The 20,235-nt window shown below is 44.4% G+C and overlaps 1 protein-coding gene and 1 long non-coding RNA gene across 3 annotated transcripts in view; one reads left to right on the top strand and one right to left on the bottom strand.

The window, feature by feature from the left end:
- RCSD1 (RCSD domain containing 1) overlaps nt 1–17,130 on the bottom strand; it is a 43,220-nt gene extending 26,090 nt beyond the window's left edge. Inside the window, exon 1 of one of the 2 annotated variants that reach the window (XM_048869823.2) lies at nt 16,940–17,130. In XM_048869823.2, the coding sequence (XP_048725780.1) occupies nt 16,940–16,945 (6 nt within the window). In that variant the 5' untranslated portion in view covers nt 16,946–17,130. The remainder of the gene's footprint in view (nt 1–16,939) is intronic. The other variant, XM_048869814.2, reaches the window with a different exon arrangement.
- The window catches only part of LOC125644988 (uncharacterized), a 43,588-nt gene extending 23,725 nt beyond the window's left edge, over nt 1–19,863 (top strand). Inside the window, exon 3 of the long non-coding RNA XR_007359160.2 lies at nt 17,870–19,863. This is a non-coding gene — a long non-coding RNA (uncharacterized LOC125644988). The remainder of the gene's footprint in view (nt 1–17,869) is intronic.
- The last annotated feature ends 372 nt before the right edge of the window (nt 19,864–20,235 follow it).

Raw genomic sequence — 20,235 nt, 5'->3', positions numbered from 1 at the left:
TACCAAGGCAAGCATGGAGGCCGCTCAGCTCACTTTGGCAATTAGGAGCACATTAAACACCACACGCATTATCCAGCAGTATATGCAGCACCAGAACCTGGCAAAGCGATACCGGGCAAGGAGGCGACGTCAGCGCGGTCACGTGAGTGATCAGGACATGGACACAGATTTCTCTGAAAGCATGGGCCCTGCCAATGCATGCATCATGGTGCTAATGGGGCAGGTTCATGCAGTGGAACGCCGATTCTGGGCTCGGGAAACAAGCACAGACTGGTGGGACCGCATAGTGTTGCGGGTCTGGGACGATTCCCAGTGGCTGCGAAACTTTCACATGCGTAAGGGCACTTTCATGAAACTTTGTGACTTGCTTTCCCCTGCCCTGAGGCGCATGAATACCAAGATGAGAGCAGCCCTCACAGTTGAGAAGCGAGTGGCGATAGCCCTGTGGAAGCTTGCAACACCAGATAGCTACCGGTCAGTTGGGAATCAATTTGGAGTGGGCAAATCTACTGTTGGGGCTGCTGTGATGCAAGTAGCCCACGCAATCAAAGATCTGCTGATATCAAGGGTAGTGACCCTGGGAAATGTGCAGGTCATAGTGGATGGCTTTGCTGCAATGGGATTCCCTAACTGTGGTGGGGCCATAGACGGAACCCATATCCCTATTTTGGCACCGGAGCACCAAGCCGCCGAGTACATAAACCGCAAGGGGTACTTTTCAATAGTGCTGCAAGCTCTGGTGGATCACAAGGGACGTTTCACCAACATCAACGTGGGATGGCCGGGAAAGGTACATGACGCTCGCATCTTCAGGAACTCTGGTCTGTTTCAAAAGCTGCAGGAAGGGACTTTATTCCCAGACCAGAAAATAAGTGTTGGGGAAAATAACTTTTTGGGCAATCCTCTGTGGTGGAGTGGCTGGTTGGCCGGAGGCGTTCTTGGGCGTCTGGGTGTGGAGGCTATGGAACTTGGGGAGGAGGGCGGTTGGTTACACAGGGGCTGTAGTGGCAGTCTGTGCTCCAGCTGCCTTTGCTGCAGCTCAACCATACACTGGAGCATACTGATTTGATCCTCCAGCAGCCTCAGCGTTGAATCCTGCCTCCTCTCATCATGCTGCCGCCACATTTGAGCTTCAGCCCTGTCTTCAGCCCGCCACTTACTCTCTTCAGCCCGCCACCTCTTCTCCCGGTCATTTTGTGCTTTCCTGCACTCTGACATTATTTGCCTCCACGTATTCGTCTGTGCTCTGTCAGTGTGGGAGGACAGCATGAGCTCGGAGAACATTTCATCGCGAGTGCGTTTTTTTTTCTTTCTAAGCTTCACTAGCCTCTGGGAAGGAGAAGATCCTGTGATCATTGAAACACATGCAGCTGGTGGAGAAAAAAAAAGAGACAGTGGTATTTAAAAAGACACATTTTATAAAACAGTGGCTACACTCTTTCAGGGTAAACCTTGCTGTTAACATTACATACATAGCACATGTGCTTTCGTTACAAGGTCGCATCTTGCCTCCCCCCACCGCGTGGCTACCCCCTCAACCTTCCCCCCTCCCTGTGGCTAACAGCGGGGAACATTTCTGTTTAGCCACAGGCAAACAGCCCAGCAGGAATGGGCTCCTCTGAGTGTCCCCTGAAGAAAAGCACCCTATTTCAACCAGGTGACCATGAATTATATCTCACTCTCCTGAGGATAACACAGAGAGATAAAGAACGAATGTTGTTTGAATGCCAGCAAACATACACTGCAATGCTTTGTTGTACAATGATTCCCTAGTATGTGTTACTGGCCTGGAGTGGTAAAGTGTCCTACCATGAAGGACGCAATAAGGCTGCCCTCCCCAGAAACCTTTGCAAAGGCTTTGGGAGTACATCCAGGAGAACCGCGAATGCCAGGGCAAAGTAATCCTTTCACATGCTTGCTTTTAAATCATGCATAGTATTTTAAAAGGTACACTCACCAGAGGTCCCTGCTCCGCCTGCTGGGTCCAGGAGGCAGCCTTGGGTGGGTTCAGGGGTACCGGCTCCAGGTCCAGGGTGAGAAACGGTTCCTGGCTGTCGGGAAAACCAGTTTCTCTGCTTGCTTGCTATGAGCTATCTACAACCTCATCATCTTCTTCGTCCCCAAAACCTGCTTCCGTATTGCCTCCATCTCCACTGAAGGATGGAAACAACACGGCTGGGGTAGTGGTGCCTGAACTCCCTAAAATGGCATGCAGCTCATCATAGAAGCGGCATGTTTGGGGCTCTGACCCGGAGCGGCCGTTCACCTCTCTGGTTTTCTGGTAGGCTTGCCTCAGCTCCCTCAGTTTCACGCGGCACTGCTTCGGGTCCCTGTTATGGCCTCTGTCCTTCATGCCTTGGGAGATTTTGACAAAGGTTTTGGCATTTCGAAAACTGGAACGGAGTTCTGATAGCATGGATTCCTCTCCCCAAACAGCGATCAGATCCCGTACCTCCCGTTCGGTCCATGCTGGAGCTCTTTTGCGATTCTGGGACTCCATCATGGTCACCTCTGCTGATGAGCTCTGCATGGTCACCTGCAGCTTGCCACGCTGGCCAAACAGGAAATGAGATTCAAAAGTTCGCGGTTCTTTTCCTGTCTACCTGGCCAATGCATCTGAGTTGAGAGTGCTGTCCAGAGCGGTCACAATGGAGCACTCTGGGATAGCTCCCGGAGGCCAATACCGTCAAATTGTGTCCGCAGTACCCCAAATTCGAGCCGGCGAGGCCGATTTAAGCGCTAATCCACTTGTCAGGGGTGGAGTAAGGAAATCGATTTTAAGAGCCCTTTAAGTCGAAATAAAGGGCTTCATCGTGTGGACGGGTGCAGGTTTACATCGATTTAATGCTGCTAAATTCGACCTAAAGTCCTAGTGTAGACCAGGGCTATGGCACACAAGGTAAGTAAATTTGCCAAGGACAACTTGGATGTGTGCTTGTAAGTGAGTTGATAGTCAGGAATAAAACCAAAGAGCCTTGGGTCTCTGTGTATACCACTAGACCACAGTCCCTCTGTAAACAAAGTAGCTTTCTGCTGATGAAGTTTTTCCCCAAAAAAGGGTAAAATATAATTATTAATGTTATCTAAAGAGTAATATTTTACTCTATCAGGAATTGTAGCTGTAGGAACAATTCTGGGCTAAATTCTGCTTTCGCTTACACAAACATAAATCTAGAATAAGTGCTTTGAAGGGAATGAATACCGCTGATGTAACTGAATGCAGAACTTGGCCTAAGCAGTGTATAACAACTTCATTTTGAGAAATGTCTTTCAAACAAACAGTGTCCTCATATAGATTGCAAAGTTCAGTAATTTCTCTGCCTCTACCTCTCACTAGCTGAGGGATAATGGAGAAATTGCTATCTGGGGAGGTTTGTAATGAGTTGGGTGTTTCAGGTGGATGAAACACAGAAAAGGCTGCTTCAGATGAGTGGAGCTGCATAGTACTCAGCTCTCACACCAACAGTTACACAGCTGAGTGAAGAGAAAAAGAGGTGGCTGACAGTAGACAAGAAGAGGAAGCAGAGACTGGAGTAGAGAGAACTCATTTCTGAAACTAATTCTATTGTTGTAGCCTCCAAGATATAGTCAGTGCTTACCGAGGATCGCTCATAGGAATAGATAGCCTGCACAGGAAGAGCTTAAGAGGACAGACAAAGACAAAGGGTGGGGAAAAGGATGTAGCCTAGTGGCAGAGTGATGGTATGCATGTAATTTATTAATTAGCTTTAAGTGTCAATGTTGAGCTGAGTCTATGGAGAGTTTTTAAAACAAGGAAGGACTTTTTGAAATACCTTCGAACAGCTCCAGGGAGCTGATAGCAGAGCTAAGGATCTGGCTGCTAGTGACTGATTTTCAGAGGACGCAGACACCTACAACTCCCACTGACTTCGACTGGAGTTCTGGGTTCTCAGGACCTCTGCAATCAGGTCCTACACTTGTGTCACTTGGCCCTACACTTGTGTCAAATTGGGCACCCAAAATTAGTGGTCACTCTTGAGAATGTGGGCCTACACACTTTAAACTTACTCTGGGGCACTTCTAATGATGCATGGGGGGCTCAATAATCTTCCTATGCAAACAAGTCCAACAATGACTGAGTGAAATGTGGTCTGAGGAGAATAGTAGAAGCCAGCAACTCCTTAGTTCTAATCAAACCTCTGACATTGATTCCCTCTGTACCCTTGAGAAAGTCACTTATCCTTTGTTTCTCAGTTAACCCACCTATAAAATAATTCATTCTCACAATCCACCTCTAAGGTAGAAATTAATGTTCTTAAAATGCTTTGAAATATATTATAACTAAACAGTTGCAGCACTTTCCTAGTGTGTAGTTTAAACCATAAAATTTCCCTTGTATGACAGAAAGGCCAAGTACTGAATGGGGACTAAAATTTCCTCTCCCCAGAAACAGGATCTCCAGGTAAAAGATGAAGCACTGGGGAGCCATGGTGCAGGGGCATCTTATGCGGTCACTGCCTAAGCTGTGCATATTTAGAGGGGAATATGGAGAACATTAGTCTCCAGGGCTATCAAGACAGCACTCTTCACCTGCACAAAATTAATTTAAAAATTATGTATGAAAGAAAAGTAGTGAAAAAATTATACTTGGGCTTCTAGAGAGCATAAGAAACAATATTAAGTTGCAGAGAGGGAGTAGAGTAAATGCAGTAAGGTAGGAGTCTAGATGATTGTATTACTTATTGGGTTTTCTTTCTCATGAGCTTCTTGATGAAAAGGTGTCCCTAAAGGCTTCAATCTTACCTTGTGGGAATCTACAGACTAAAACCAGATTGCTTGACTAGCAAAGATGCTACAAGTTATGCTCCAAATCTCCTAAAAAGGAACAGGAAGTATGCATCTGGGAAGAGATCTCCTGGTGAATTTGGCTTCAGGTCACTTGTGCTAGCTATATATCAAGCCCATATTTTTTATGTCAAATGGGGTAGACATCCCAAGCAAGCTAGAGGACACTAAGGCCTTAGATTGAGAATGGAGAAGAGGTGCAAGGTATTTAAGCTTTTTGGGACATGGACTGCCTTTTTGTTCTGTGTCTGTACAGCACTTAGCACAATGGTGTCTTGGTCCATGACTGGGGCTCTTAGGAGCTACAGTAATACAAATAATAAATATTAGTAATACTTTTTGTAAGCAACTAGAGGGTAATAAGGTTATAAGGAATAGCCAGCATGGATTTGTCAAGAGCAACTCTTGCCTAACCAGCCTAATTTCCTTCTTTGACAAGGTTACTGGCCTAGTGGATGGGGGGAAGCTGTAGATGTGGTTTATCTTGATTTTAGTAAGGCTTTTGACACAATCTCATAAGCAAACTAGGGAAATGTGGTCCAGAGGAAATTACTATAAGGTGGTTCCATTGTCACATTCTGAGGTGCAATCCAGACCAGTGAAGGGTTGTGTCACCACCTCCCCTGAAACTTAGGGAGCCTCACAATGTTTTGCCGCAGTAGCTCCCAATTTGGGCTGCTCACAAACAGCCAAACACCATTCAGGTCACACCCTGAGTGTCTGATTATAGCGACAGCCCTGGTCCAGTAACCTGTCAGCAACACACCAGCCACTCTCTGGCTTCCAGCAGCCTAGTTTACTACTAGCAGAGTGACCTGAACGTACTCACAATCCCACATATTCCCCCAAATGTGTGTTCTGTACTGTCTAGTCCTGTCCTGGACAGTTCAGATATTATAGGTCCGTTGCCCCTGTTAAAGGGTCAGTATCCAGCAGCCTGCTACTTTAAATAACGTTACCAAAAAACTCAGTTTAAAGACAGCACTGGATTAGTTTGGATTAAAAATAAAACACATTTAACTACAAAGAGAGATTTTAAGTGAATTCAGGTACAAGGCATTAAAGTCAGAAATGGTTACAATAGAAATAAAGATAAAATGCTTTCTAGCAGCCAAAACTTAAACTAAACTTGGTTCAAAGTAAAATCTTTACCACATGCTCCCAGCAACATTGCTAACCAAATTTTCATGTCAGGATACCTCCCAAAGTCAAAAGGTTGGCTCCTTTGGCTTCTTAGGTGGAAGAGAGAGATCGATTCTGGGGTATTTTTGCCCCTCAATTTTATAGTCCAGTCACCCTTTGAAATGCATTTTCCTGAGGGTTATCCCTAAATAAAGTTCCTTCCCACTGTGAGAACTGAGACATGAGTCTCGTGGTGCAAGAAGTTGCATGTCCTTTGCTAAAATGCAGATCCATCTGTTCTTGGACTCTCCCCTTTGTTGCCAAAGAATGGTTGCTTAACAAGTGAGTGCCAGTCAACTTTGATGGCACCTGACTAGAGGCGTTAGCTTGTCCTTTGTCTTTGAGGAACAGGTTTACCCCCTCCCCAGACTTGTCTGGTAAACATGTCAGTCATAATTTCAGCTTATATACGTAATCTTACATATGATGTTGCTACACACATTTAACCATGATATTATTGGCCAATGAGTTATTAGTTTTCAAATGATACCTCACAAGGCAAATTTTGTACAAAGATTATTACAATCGTGAGTAGGGTGTGAATAGAGGGATGCATTTCATCACAATGGGTGCACAACTGGGTGAAATATTGTACTCAAAAAGTAGTTATCAATGGTTCACTGTCAAACTGGAAGGGACGTATCTAGTGAGTTTCCGCAGGGGTCAGTCCTGGGTCTGGTATTATTCAATACTTTCATTAATGACTAGATAATGGAGTAGAGAGTATGTTTATAAAACTTGAAGATGACACCAAGATGGAAGGTGTTTCAAGCACTTTGGAGGACAGGTTTAGAATTCAAAATGACCTTGACAAATTGGAGAATTGGTCTGAATTCAACAAGATGAAATTAAATAAAGACAAGGAAAAATCAAAGGCACAACTACAAAATGGGGGATAATTGGCTAGATGATAGTGCTGCTGAAAAGGATGTATGGGTTATAGTGGATCACAAATTGAATATGAGTCAACAAAATGCGATGCAGCTGACAAAAAAGGCAAATATGATTCTGGGGTGTATTAACAGCAGTGCCATATGTAAGACACAGGAGGCAACTGTACTGCTCTACTCAGCACTAGTGAGGCCTCAGCTGGAATACTGTGTTCAGTTCTGGGCATCACAGGAAAGATGTGGACAAATTGGAGAGAGTCCAGAGAACAGCAACAAAAATGATCAAGTATTTAGAAAACCTGACCTATGAGGAATGGTTAAAAAAAACTGGGTATATTTAATCTTGACAAAAGAAGGCTGGTGTGAGGGGTGACCTGATAACAGTTTTTGGATATGCTGAGGAGTGTTATAAAGAGGACTACGATCAGTTGTTCTCCATGTCAGCTGAAGAGAGGACAAGAAGGAATGGGCTTAATCTGCAGCAAGGCAAATATAGGTTAGATATTAGAAAAAGCTTTCTAACTACAAGGGTAGTTAAACTCTGGATTAGGCTTCCAAGGGAGGATTGGGAATCCTCATCCTGTTTTTAAAAACTTCCAAGGTTGGACAGACACCTGTCAGGGATGGTCTAGGTTTACTTTGTCCTGTCACAGCACAGGGAGGTGGACTAGACTTCTCGAGATCCCTTCCAGCCCTACATTTCTAGGATTTCATGATACTTCAGCTCTGGTGTGGGACTGCGCTGTTTCCATTCTGTACTGGTGAAGGTTTTGTATATTATCATCATGTGTTCTGGTACCTCCCACTCAGCTCTGTTCAGTGATGCAGGGGCCTTCTCACATTTCTTCCTGTTTTTCTGAATGCTATTATAATTAAGTGAATAGCATGAACTTGAGTGGAGGTTTGCACTGACAGTTCCCCTACCCGACAAGAGGATAAACACTTTGAAAGAGGTGGCGTTCTTTACAGGGAGGGTCTTTATTACTCCGAGACCTGTTGGATTAGCCACTTATTCTTTTTTTTTTAATGGAGTATAAAAAAAACAAACTATTAAATTGTGTGTTTCACAAGTTAAACAGACTAATAACAGCAAGGGTAAAGATTTGAAATTCCAGGGAAACCTAGAACATAAACTCAAGGGGAAAAAAATCATTTTCAACAAAGTAAACATGACATCCAGACAAGAAGACATTTCAAGAGCTTGGTTACCTACAAAGATGCTGTTATGGAAAGCAATTGGAACAAGGAAGACAGAGTAATGCTGGATCTTTTTGCATATGCAATAAAGAGTTCCCAGGCTTTTGCAAACTTTGTACGTGTTTCTTTTCTGAGTTACATTTCCTATATGTGGGAGTTTCCAAGTCTTTAACAATCGGAGGGAGCAGGATGAAGTCATAGACACCGGTGATAAATTCATCTGACCTGCTAGGTCCTCTGAAGACTGCTCCTACAAGCCAATCATGGGCAGAGCAGCCACTAACTTCACAGGGGCTCTTCCATCACCTGAGTAAATCTACTTCTTTGAGAGGTGGTAGATAGGTTGACAGAAGAATTCTGACCTAGCAGGGTCTACTCCAGGGTTTAGGTTGTTTTAGCTACAACACACAGGGTGTGAAGATTTTCACAGCCCTGAGCAATGTAGTTAAGCTGACCTCACTTGGTAGTGTACACTGGTCCATGGAAGCTTGCAGGATCAGACCTCTACTCAGTGCCGTTGTTCCAACTCAATTCAAAATAGCTCCTGACAGTCTGTCTTTCCAGTGCTTTGTCCAGTCTATTTTTAAATGTCCCAAGGGATGGGGCTTCCATTGCTTTTGGATAACTGTTCCAAAACATAATAGATTTTGCTGCCAGAAAACATTGCTGCTATTAAGCCAACATCTTCCTTTTCTTAATTTCATCGCATTACTCCAAGGAATACCCCCTGGTTCAGTAAACTAAATTATTCCTTACCATGAGGTCTACACCCTTCAAATATAGTTAGACAGTTATCATTCTCCCTTTTACCATTTGGCCAAGTGACTTAAGTCCATTCTCATAAGTCAGTCTTTCTTGCCCTTTACATTTTGATGCTCTTCTGTGTACACCCTATGTTTTGTTTACATCTTCCTGATGCGGAAGCTTCCAGAACTGAAAGCAGCAATCCAGTACACTTGTATAACTGTATTGATCAAGTACTGGTGTGCTCAGTCCTATACAAATGTATAGATGTGTTTCCTCCCTTAAGAAGCCTAGTTCTGGCACAGGTGTGGCCCCAAGTGATGGCATATTTTGGAGAAAGTGAAGCAATTTTGGACTCTTGAAGAATCCTTCTAGTAACTGACAGGTGTAAGGAGGGTAAGGAATTATTTAGAGTGTGTGACAAAGCTCCAACCTTGTCTCAGAGGGTCCCACACTTCCAGGCTGATTATACTAGCCTCAGAGACTCACTGTGATCTTCTACATAGCACTTCTTTCTCTAGGGGCAAGGGTCACAGTCTACTGAGCCATTTTCATCATAAGCCAGCAAGGGAGGTGGGAAGAAGCAACCCTCCCTCGCACAGTCTCTGTTGCTTCACAGTCCCTGCGATTAATGAGGGAGAGTGGTTGGGAGGAAAGGGCGGGAACCCAGGCCCACCCTCTACTCCAGGTTCCAGCCCAGGGGACCCTAATAGCAGCAACCTTTGGTAGCTGACTTTGAAACAGGACATGTACAATTCTCTGGGCCACTTCCCCGCAGCAGTCCCACACTTCCTCACCATCTACTTCACCCTTACCTCAGGGCCTCCTTCTTTGTGCATGATAGGGTTTGTACTGCCTAGTTTCTCCAGCAGCATGGCTTCCTCCTACAGCTCCGGACATGCACACCCACCTGACCTAATTGGGAGGCTTTTAACTAGTTTCTGCCAGCCCCCGATTGGCTTCAGGTGTCCTAATCAACCTAGCTATCTCCACTGCTTTCTGGAAGGATCTTAATTGGCCCCAGGGGTCTTAATTGACCTGGAGCAACTACCATTTGCTTATCCTGGTAACAGGGATTTGTTTAGCCTGGGACTAATATATCTGTCTCCCACTACTTTCCTATAGTCATCTGGCCTTGCCCTGTCACAAGTGGTACAGTGAGGACTAATGGGATGCAATTAAAACTCAAACTAACTATTAGAAACTTGTTAACAGTGAAGTCAGACAGCCTGTAAAGTACTCTGCTAAAAAGAGTGATAGAAGCTCCATTGCTTGAGTCATTTAAAACCAATCTGGACAGACGTGCTGGAGAATATGCTATAGGGAACAATCCTGCACTAGCCAGGTTGATAGGCAAACAGTTTTTTCTATCTCTGACTTCTATGATTCCGTAGTGTGTTGATACACAGGCTAAAACCACTGAGAATTTTAAAACTAAAACTGTAGTACTATTGGCCAAAGATGAAATGATAAATAACTCTTTAAAAATAACTCAAGATATTAAAATGAAGCATAGAAAGAAAAATGATTCTGCATAGATCTAAAAAGCAGTTCATTGTCTATAAATTGCAGTAAGTTATAAATTTATGCTATATGTGGAGAAAATGTAGTTGCAATTTTGTCAGTAGGATTGTGCTGGATATTATGTTAGGCCCACTGGGCCTGTCTTTATTTTTGTTTTGCAGTCCCTCTGTGTGAATTATTCACTTTACAGTATGATCTGACTAAAGGAATGGGAATCAGGACTGTAACAAACCTATATCTCTGTGGATTGGGTACAACACACACTGATCAATGGGTTTCATACACACAGTGTGAGGTATGGACAGACTTGTTTCTGAAGGTCACTAGTGCCATACTTAAAAAAAATACCCTGGTCTGCAGCTATATCAGTTTGTGCTGTGATCTTGTCAGATTGCACAAGTGAGGTTAGATCTATGCTTGAAACTGAGACCTCCAGATTACACGTAGGTGCTGAAATGAATGACAATGGTGATTCAAAATGTGGTATCCTTTTAACTGAGTCAACGCAGAACCAATGCGCCAGTATGGGGTTGGGGCCATGATGCTACTGAAGGTGTTGTCGGAGATGAAATGTAGAACTGTAGTACTTTGTGGCAAGATTTCATAACACTTTCATAGGAGCAGGAAAGTGATCTCAGGTGTCCTAGCCAAATTTCAACATTGGTAATTATATTCTGCCTACTAAAATTCCATCTGCAGTTTCAGTTGGAGATGGTATGGTTTTTTCACTTCATGGTCTAAACTTTTAATGTGGCTATGTTGTACTGAATAGCTTCTACATTACAGCAGTTGAGAGTCTTAGCCATTTCATAGTGTGGGGGCAGTGTGTGATCATCCACTGTGTTTAGAAAGCACTTTGCCCATCTAGATCACCTTTCATCCAAGGAAATCAAGGTACTAATATTAAACAGATTGTGTTGCAAAGGCAACTATGGTATTATCCCAAACAGCCCACATGTGGTGGCCAGCACAGCCACTCAGTTACCTTTTTCAACACCTGTTAGTCAATGACAAGGACAACCGGAGAGTTGCTTGTAACAAGACATGCTCTGATCAAGAACCATAATGTTGCTACTTAAATAGCATTTTTGTTGCTACTTAGAACAATAGTTCTAAAACTGGAGACTATTGTCCAAAGGACAAGAACCACCATGGAATTACCTTGTACAACATCACTGCACTTCCTTCCAACTGTAAAGACTGCCGTGAGGCTAAAGCTGGAGTAACCTCTTCCTTTGTTCAGTAGAGGACACAATAGTTATTTTATAGAATATTTCCCAAGGACCAAATTCTACTCAGTTACACCCATTAAATCCTTTCAGTGAGACTATATGCATGTAAGTGAAAAGAATTTGGTCCAGTTCTATTTAGTTGACAATATCAGGGAAGATAACCCTGTTGCAATTCCTGCTGGCAGTATCATTGCATCACTATGTTGCCCATGCTGGCGATAAGATTTTACAAAGCTATAAACTGGAATTGTTAATGTAAAAGCATTCCTTGGATGAGGCGCCTAGCTGGTGGATCAGTTGGATCCTGCACTGATTGACTTTGGAAGGCCTTGGACTAATAGCCGAGAGATGAGACTAATGACTCAGTAATATATTCCAAGTGACTAAATAAAAATAGCTCTTTTAAAACAATATACATGCTCCCTGTGGACCAAACTCCACCCTAGCTTAAGCAGGTAGTGTTCACATTACAGTAAGTGGAAGTCTCCTGTCATCTCAGTGCTAAATGTGGTTGTCCTCAAGTCATATCTGCTGACTTGACAGACCAGAACAGGCTTTCACTCTGCAGAGCTAAGGCAGCGGCGAGAAAGTGAGCTGGCCCTGTCAGCAGAATAGACTCTTATGTTCTGCATACAGAGTCTTTATTATTGCTGGAGATCCCAGACTGAGTCTGCAGGGCTGTAGTTCAAACCTCCTCCCCCACTGCCTCACACATTCAACTGTTATTTGAATTGTGAAGCAAGTACACAGGATCACACACACAAGTGCCTTCCCCCAACTGTCATTGGAATTGTGACTTGCACACACAGGATCATCCAGGGGAAAACATTTTTGCACTATTTGACAAAATTACAGACAGATGCCCTAGTTAGCACTGATCCCATCACTTTCATGAGGAAGGGTCACAGGATTTCCTAGACCCACATGAACAGTATGTGTAAAGCAAGCTGACTTTTCCCCTTCTCCACTCTCAGGAGACACAGATGCCTGGAATGTGGTGGAGCTGATGTACTCACTCACTAAAGGAAGTGTATTATGCTGCTCAACCGCAATACTTCCAGCCTATTAAAAAGTGGTGATGGGCTGGGGAAGAGTGACTTGTCCAATCCTTGGCTCAGGAGGCTGATAGGGTCATACTTGGGCTGGTTGGAAAACAAGAATTCTGTTTTGTGAAAAATAAAACCCCTGAGGTTTCAAAAATTGCATTAGTTTCTCATTAGAATGAAAATGAGACTTTTAGGGTATGTCTACACTTTGAGCCAAGGGTGTAATTCCCAGCTCAAGGAGATATACCTGTGCTAGCTCTAATGGAGCTAGTGCATTAAAAATAAAATGTAGCCAGCAGAGGGTGAGTGGCAGGAGGGACTAGCCACCCTGGGTACATGCCTCATGTCTCGGATGAGAGTGTACTCAGGGTGCCAAGCTCCTCCTGCTGCTCATGCGGTGGCTACGCTCTATTTTTAGCATGCTAGCTCATCAGAGCTAGCATGAGTATATCTTCTTGAGCTGGGAATTATATCCCCATGTTGAAGTGCAAACATGCCCTAAGAGAGTACCACCAGCCAGAATAACCAATAGCGTAGTGGTTAGAGCAATCATCAGAGATGTGGGAAACCCACATTCAAGTCCTTGCTCTGCCTGATGCCGAATAATTATTAGTAGGACAGAATAACTGCTTCTGCAGAGGTGTTGGGGCTTGGGGAGAGGACTATAGCCCCCTGGATTTTTAGTATGATATAGTAATGGTAGACTAGAGCTCAGCGCTATGCTCTGCCACAGTCTGTCTGAATGTCCTTTAAATAGGAAGGTAAGTCTGTTTGTATTCCCTTCAGAGGGAGCAGTTGTGTTGGACTCTCATGATGAGTCTGACAGCTCATGTGGGAAGAAAGGGGAACAGAGGGCTGAGAGAATCTTCCTTCCACTCCTCTGCTTCTCCCCACCATCTCACCTATCGGGACCAGGGGACAGGCCAGCATGGGTTCTTGCAGCAGTGACAGAAGTAAGGAGTTGATATCATTCTCACATTCAGTGCCCTGCCTGTATCAAGTGAGGATCCATAGCCCAGCAGCTCCTGCACATGCCTCCTGTGGAGGATGCCCCAAAGCAGAGAGAACACAGGCTATGGGACAGGGAACCCATTCAGTACATAGCCACAGAAACAACATGACCAAATGAGCTACCAAAGGAGCAGAGAACTGCTCTCCTCCCTGGCAAAATGAGAGCCCATCAGGAGTCAGCTTCCTGGAGGGAGATAGGAGTACAGACACCAAGAGGAGGACAAATGAAGCCTACTGAGGGATACAGAGAAGGGAGAGGTAAATGTCCCCAAAATAAAGTGGTCAGCTGCATCCCTACTGTTCAGAGAAAATAAGAACCACCTCTCACCTTAGTCCGGAAAACAAACTGAAGCTCAGAGACTTGGATTGCTTCTGTCTACCTTATTTGTAACTTTCATGTGCCTCTGTGCTACCAGTCTCCAGCATAAGGGTGGCAGGGAAAATGCCATAACAATAACCTACTTAACCAGCCACAGGAGGTAGTTCCACAAGAGGCCTAATCTCACAGGGTTTCCAGCTGAGTTTCATAAATCTCAGAGGCTCTTACAGTTCCAAAATGCATTTGAACTTGAGGCTGTGTATTCAGACCAAACTCCAAACCTTCTAAGGTAATTACAAACTAACAGGGCTGCATGTTTCCCCTACTCCCAATTCTGTGAGTCCTGGGGAGAAAATATAGTGAATGTTCTCTTGAGGGAAGTTTGACTTTCAGTATTGCTAACCCCAAGTGTTTTACATTTAGTTCTTTTTATTTGCAGGCAGCCGGTAGAACCTTTTAGGATTCACATTTTCAAGCTTTGGTCTGGAGCCATGAAGGCTAGAAGCTTACTTTTTAAAAATGAAAGATGAAATTTTTAGGTTAAACCTGACTCAAGGAGCAAGGGCATTAAGAAAAACAAATATAATGAAACTCACAATAAAACCATAGGAATTGGCAACCTTGGACTTTACTGTATTCTCCCTTACTTGGGGTGCTAACCCATCTTTGTTTGTAAAGCAGCTGACCTAACTAAATGCTCAATATGTTCCTGATGGCAGACTGGATAAGATTCTAGCTACAAAACACAAAGAAAAACAGCAGCAGTAAAACCACACAAGGCAAGTGAGCCCTAGTTATTTTTCTTCTAAAGGTTCTAGAGATCTGATGGAAATAGCAATCACCTGGAGGTAGCCCATATCATTCTGTAGTGCTGGTAATCATCTGTCCCATTAGTGTGAGGAGCTTGCCAATTATACCAGCTACAGAGCATATAGCTGCTCTGCACTCTACAACTGAAGCAAACAGCCTGGCAAAGGGGGAAATGACAGAACTTGTTCCTGTTGCACCGATGCATTAAGCATGGATCCTGCAGACAAAAGGCTGCATCTACGACTATATTCTGGCCCAGCTGTCTGCAAAATGCTCTAATGAGAGAAAAGCAGACTGAGAAGGGACTGGGAATTCCTGAGTCTTTGATCCTACCTCTGCTACTGGCTTCATATGTGGCCTAAACCTCTGTATAATATTAACCTTCCTTACAGAGGTTTGAGAGACTAAATTCATGATTAGTAAAATGTTTTTGAAGATGAAAGGTGCTGTTAAATATAATAACTAAAAGGATATGTGATGGTCTACAAATGGTTGAAGCAAGTAAATATGTAGGCAGGACAATAATTTATAATGGTAAAAAGGAGATAGCTAGGAATAATGGAAAACACCTAGAGAAGGAAAATCTTAGATTAAATCTGAGGAAGAACTTCTTGATAATGAGATCTAGTAGGCCCTGTGTGTCTCCCAAAGGAAGTAGAAGCCACATTTCTTGTGACCTTTAAAACACAACTGCATGAAACACTAGAAAATACATTGTCCCGTATTGGTGGAGAATGGATTAGATGCGACCTAATGTCTGCTCCCGCTCTAAGTATTAGTCTGACTATAAGCATGTGATTTCCTGCATAGTAAGTACTTTTTATGTTAGATTTTCTACTGGCCCCTGAATTTCATGAGTGTCTGGCTTTATATATTTTCTGAGTTTCCTAGCAGGCTGAGAATCATCCCTGGATAAGCTTTAGTCTGTTTCATTGGCTTATGAGACAAACAACAAAGCCCCTTCTCAGACAGAAGACATCACAGAATGCTGTACAACGAAAGACGATAAAACTAACTGTAACTTAAGGACAGTTAATGACCCAGGCTTGGCTCTATCAAATCCACAACCCCTTAGGAATCCATTTAATTTGTGACCTCTGCAACATGGCTCATCTTGAGTTGGTGTGATCACTGCTTGATTCTGTTCCACACATAAAACCTGGGTGAGCACAGGTCTGACTGCCTTTTGAGGACTTTCTACTGAAGGTGCCTTATCTTTAACCCGTGCCCTTAGGGCATCACAGCACACAGAGGGGCTGGTTTAGCAACTGGGAGTTATCAGAACTCTTTGCTCTTCTATGGCAACTTTCATCTAAGGCTCTCAAAGTGCTTTAAAAACTCGAGTGAATTCAGCCTCATACCATCCCTGGGAGCTAGGGAAGCACTATCACCCCCATTTTGCATTAATGGAAACTGAGGCACAGTGGGGAGAAGCACTGTGCCCAAGGTCATGCTGCAAGCTGGGGGCAGTGTTTGGAATAAAACTCTGGAATCCTGACCCATATCTCTGTACTCCCACCATCAGACCATGCGCCCTGCATTCCCTAGGGACAAGATCGGGGGTACAATGAAAAGTACACAAAATTCTTAATTATATGGTATGAATTTTTTTTACATAAAGAAGGTTTCCTATGTCCGCTGCTTCCTGAGTCAAAAATCTCTGATTTTGACAATGAAAATGAGATTGCAAGATCCACAAGGGACAGAAGGAACACTGGGGTTTAAAATAAAGGACATTCCTGCAAAAGGGCAGCTAAGATGTATGGCTACAACTATCCACATGAAGCCTGAAGTTTTAGCTCTATCAGTTAGTTCCTCCTTCTGTGCCCAATTTTATAACCGAGTGTTTGAATCATGCCTCAAAATTATGCAGGCCCTTGAAGGTTACTGCCTTCTCCAACTCAGGGGAAGAGGCTCAAAAATGAATGATACTCCACACTCCTACCCCATATTCACATGATCTCTTCTCTCCTCCTCCCCTCCCAACTTTAGAATAACCCTGTGCAAGAAGTTCCAAGGGGCATTGAGGGGGTCATTTACCGTTTGATACAGCAAATGGAAATGATTACCTGCTCCGAAGTGGGAAAGTGCCATGTAAAGGTGGAGCTAATTCAATCTGAACTGCTGGGGCAAGTAAGTCAGCAAAGCAACACGCGGCTACTGAAATAAATTTTTTACCTCCATATCCTGCAAATGAGGGGTGTCCTCAGGACAGTCGCTCTTCCCCACCCTTTCCCCCCTTAGCTGTGGAAAGTTTCTGCCCAGCCAGAGTGAGAACTCACTGCTGAGGCACGTCTAATATAATATCCAAGCCCCAGCTCAGCTTGAGAACTGACAGAGCCCAGTGAGCAGCCCTGCACTGGAGAACAAGGAAGGAGGGAGGGTGGTTGAGAGGAAGGGAGGGTGGGGACTGGAGGGGGAGGCAAAGCAATCAGGGTTTAAATTTAGACACAAATCTAAACAGATACTGTCCTTCCCAGAGTGCAGGGCTCAAGAGAATGCTAGCAGCAAACTCTGCTGCTCTGCCCAAACATGGGGGCACTAAGTGTGTATTTCCTCTGTATCTCTCCCTTTCTTTCTCTTCTGTCCATACTCCCACCATAATTTTCTTCTTTTTTCTTTTCTTTCTTCTTCTTCTCCCTATATCTGCATTCTTTCCTTCCTCTGTTTGTCGTTGTTCTCCCTCTCTGGATCTGCATTCTTTTTCTTTTGCTGCAGCCGTTCCTTCTGTCTTTTTCTTCTCCTCTTTCAACTTCTGACCTTTTTAATCTGTAGCTGGGTGAGAAGATTTTAACTGAGACTTGGAATGGGCATGGGGAACATAAGAGGAGGAGATACATATCATTATTATATTTGTAGGGATGAAGGCTTCATTGTGGTAGGTGTTGTACAGACACAGAATAAAAAGATGGTCCCAACTGGAGATGTAAATTGCTAAGGCTGAAACAGGATTGACTTTTTCCACTTCCAGTCTTTTTCTTTCACCACTTAGTCAGAGGTGCTAATTCAGGATGCTATTTTTCTCAGTAAAGACTTGAGCATTGACAAATAAAGCTACAGTTGTGGAGGTAAAGCTGTTTTTTCTTTCTTTTTTTTAATTTTTGGTAGATGCACGGGATTTAAGGTATGTCTACACTGGCAGAGTTACAGCGCTGGCAGTTACAGCACCACTCAGAGAGCGCTGAAGGGAAACTGCTGTTGTGTGTTCACACTGTCAGCTGCCTGCACAATAGTGTATTCACACTTTCAGCGGTATTCAGAGCAGTGCACTCTGGGCAGCTATCCCACAGAGCATCTCTTCCTCTTCCACCACTAAGAGTTGTGGGAAGCCGGAGCAGATCATGAGTCATCCTTGGTCCTGTCCCAATGCCCCATGATGCATTACTTCGCATCCCAGCAATCCCTGTGCTTCCGTCCACATTTGGCACCATCTTTCAATGGTTTGTGTACTGCATGCTCTGCCTCTTCGGTCTGCAGGAGTCGATCCTGAATTGTTGACCAGTATGCTGCTTGCTCTGACTAACATGTCATGAGTGGCACTGGAGTTATCCCTTAAACTACAAAGGCAAGAGGAGTGCAACATTCATCTCGCCATGCGTACTAGCTACAAAACGAGATTGCTTGTGGCATTCATGGGGGTTCTGACCACAGTGGAATGCCGCTTTTGGGCTTGGGAAACATACCCTGAGTGGTGGGATCACATCGTCATGCACATCTGGGATGACGAGCAGTGGCTGCAGAACTTTTGGATGAGGAAAGCCACATTCATGGGACTGTGTGATGAGCTTGCCCCAGCCCTGCGGTGCAAGGACACAAGAATGAGAGCTGCCCTGCCGCTGGAGAGGCACGTGGCGATTGCATTGTGGAAGCTGGCTACTTCAGACTGCTACCGATCGGTTGCTAACCAGTTCGGAGTGGGAAAGTCGACCGTTGGACTCCTGTTGATGGAAGTGTGCAGGGCCATTAATTGCATCCTGCTCCGAAAGACCCTGGCTCTGGGCAACGTGCGTGACATTGTGGATGGCTTTGCACAAATGGGCTTCCCTACCTGTGGAGGGGCAATAGATGGCACACATACAGGCGAGTCTCATCTTACGCTGGGGTTTCATTCCGCAGTCAGCACGTAAACCAAAAATCACGTATAGTCAAAATTATATTGAGTGTAATGGCAGATGGAATCGCCCACGCTACAGGTACAGTATTGAAATTGTTATTTTTCTCTTTTTTTTATATTTTGTTTTGTTTTTGCCGACTGCGCAAAGCTGAATTTGCGAATGTTAAATGCGCGTAAGATGAGATTCGCCTCTATTCCAATTCTGGCACCAGACCACCTAGCCACCAAGTACATTAATTGGAAGGGGTATTTCTCAGTGGTTCTCTAGGCACTTGTGGATCACCATGGGCGTTTCACAGATATTAACGCAGGCTGGTCCGGAAAGACGCATGACGCATGCATCTTTTGGAACACTGGCCTGTTCCGGAAGCTGCAAGCAGAGACTTTCTTCCCGGACCAGAAGATCACCATAGGGGAAGTTGAAATGCTGATTGTGATCCTGGGAGACCCAGCCTACCCCTTAATCCTGTGGCTTATGAAGCCATACACGGGGCAACATGACAGCAGCAAGGAGCAGTTCAACAACAGGCTGAGCAAGTGCAGAATGACTGTTGAGTGTACTTTTAGCCATTTAAATGCCTGCTGGTGCTGCCTATATGGGAGGTTGGACCTGGCTGATGACAATATTCCTATGTTTGTAGCCGCGTGTTGTATGCTCCATAATATTTGTGAAGGGAATGGTGAAAGCTTCACTCAGGGCTGGACCACTGAAGCTCAGTGGCTGGAGGCTGAATTTGAACAACCAGAGACCAGGGCTATTAGAGGGGCTCAGCACGGAGTCATAAGGATCAAGGATGCCTTGAGGCAGCAATTTGGAGCTGAAAGCCACTAATATTTGTTGCTATGCTCGGGAGTGCAGTGCTTGTAATGCTAGGAGGTTATTGTGATTGGTGCAGACGATGCAATATGCAGTTTAAGATAACTGTCTGTTGCTTTGTAGAGCTCTGTTTGCTTTCAATTAATAGAATAAAGATTGCTTTCAAACCAACACACCATATTAAAAACCATATGTCTTTTATTAAAAAACAACAATCGGAGGAGAATGTCAAAGAAAAAAAACACATCAGCACTAAGGGGGATGGGGGAAAGGAAGGTCCTTGGAGGAGGTGGGGTCCCGGGACAGCTAAAAATTTGTGTATGTCCAGGGATCATGTCCAACCTTCTCTTTTGGAGTAGAGTGCAGTGGGTACTGTACTTCAGCAGGGCCAAACTGCAGAGGGATGGGTGTTGAGTGCAGTGGGTACTAGGAGTCCTCAGGGCTGGACTGTGATAGGGGAGGAGTGGAAAGCCGCGAGTACAGACTGGAGCCAGGAGGTTGATAAGAGTGTGTTGTCAGTGTCTGGGGGGCGCATGGGAAAGA

This window comes from Caretta caretta, chromosome 1 (genome assembly GCF_965140235.1).
Source record: "Caretta caretta isolate rCarCar2 chromosome 1, rCarCar1.hap1, whole genome shotgun sequence".
Taxonomy (NCBI): Eukaryota; Metazoa; Chordata; order Testudines; family Cheloniidae; genus Caretta; species Caretta caretta.
The sequence above is the reverse complement of the archived record's forward strand: the minus strand, read 5'-3'. Positions and strand labels throughout refer to the sequence as shown.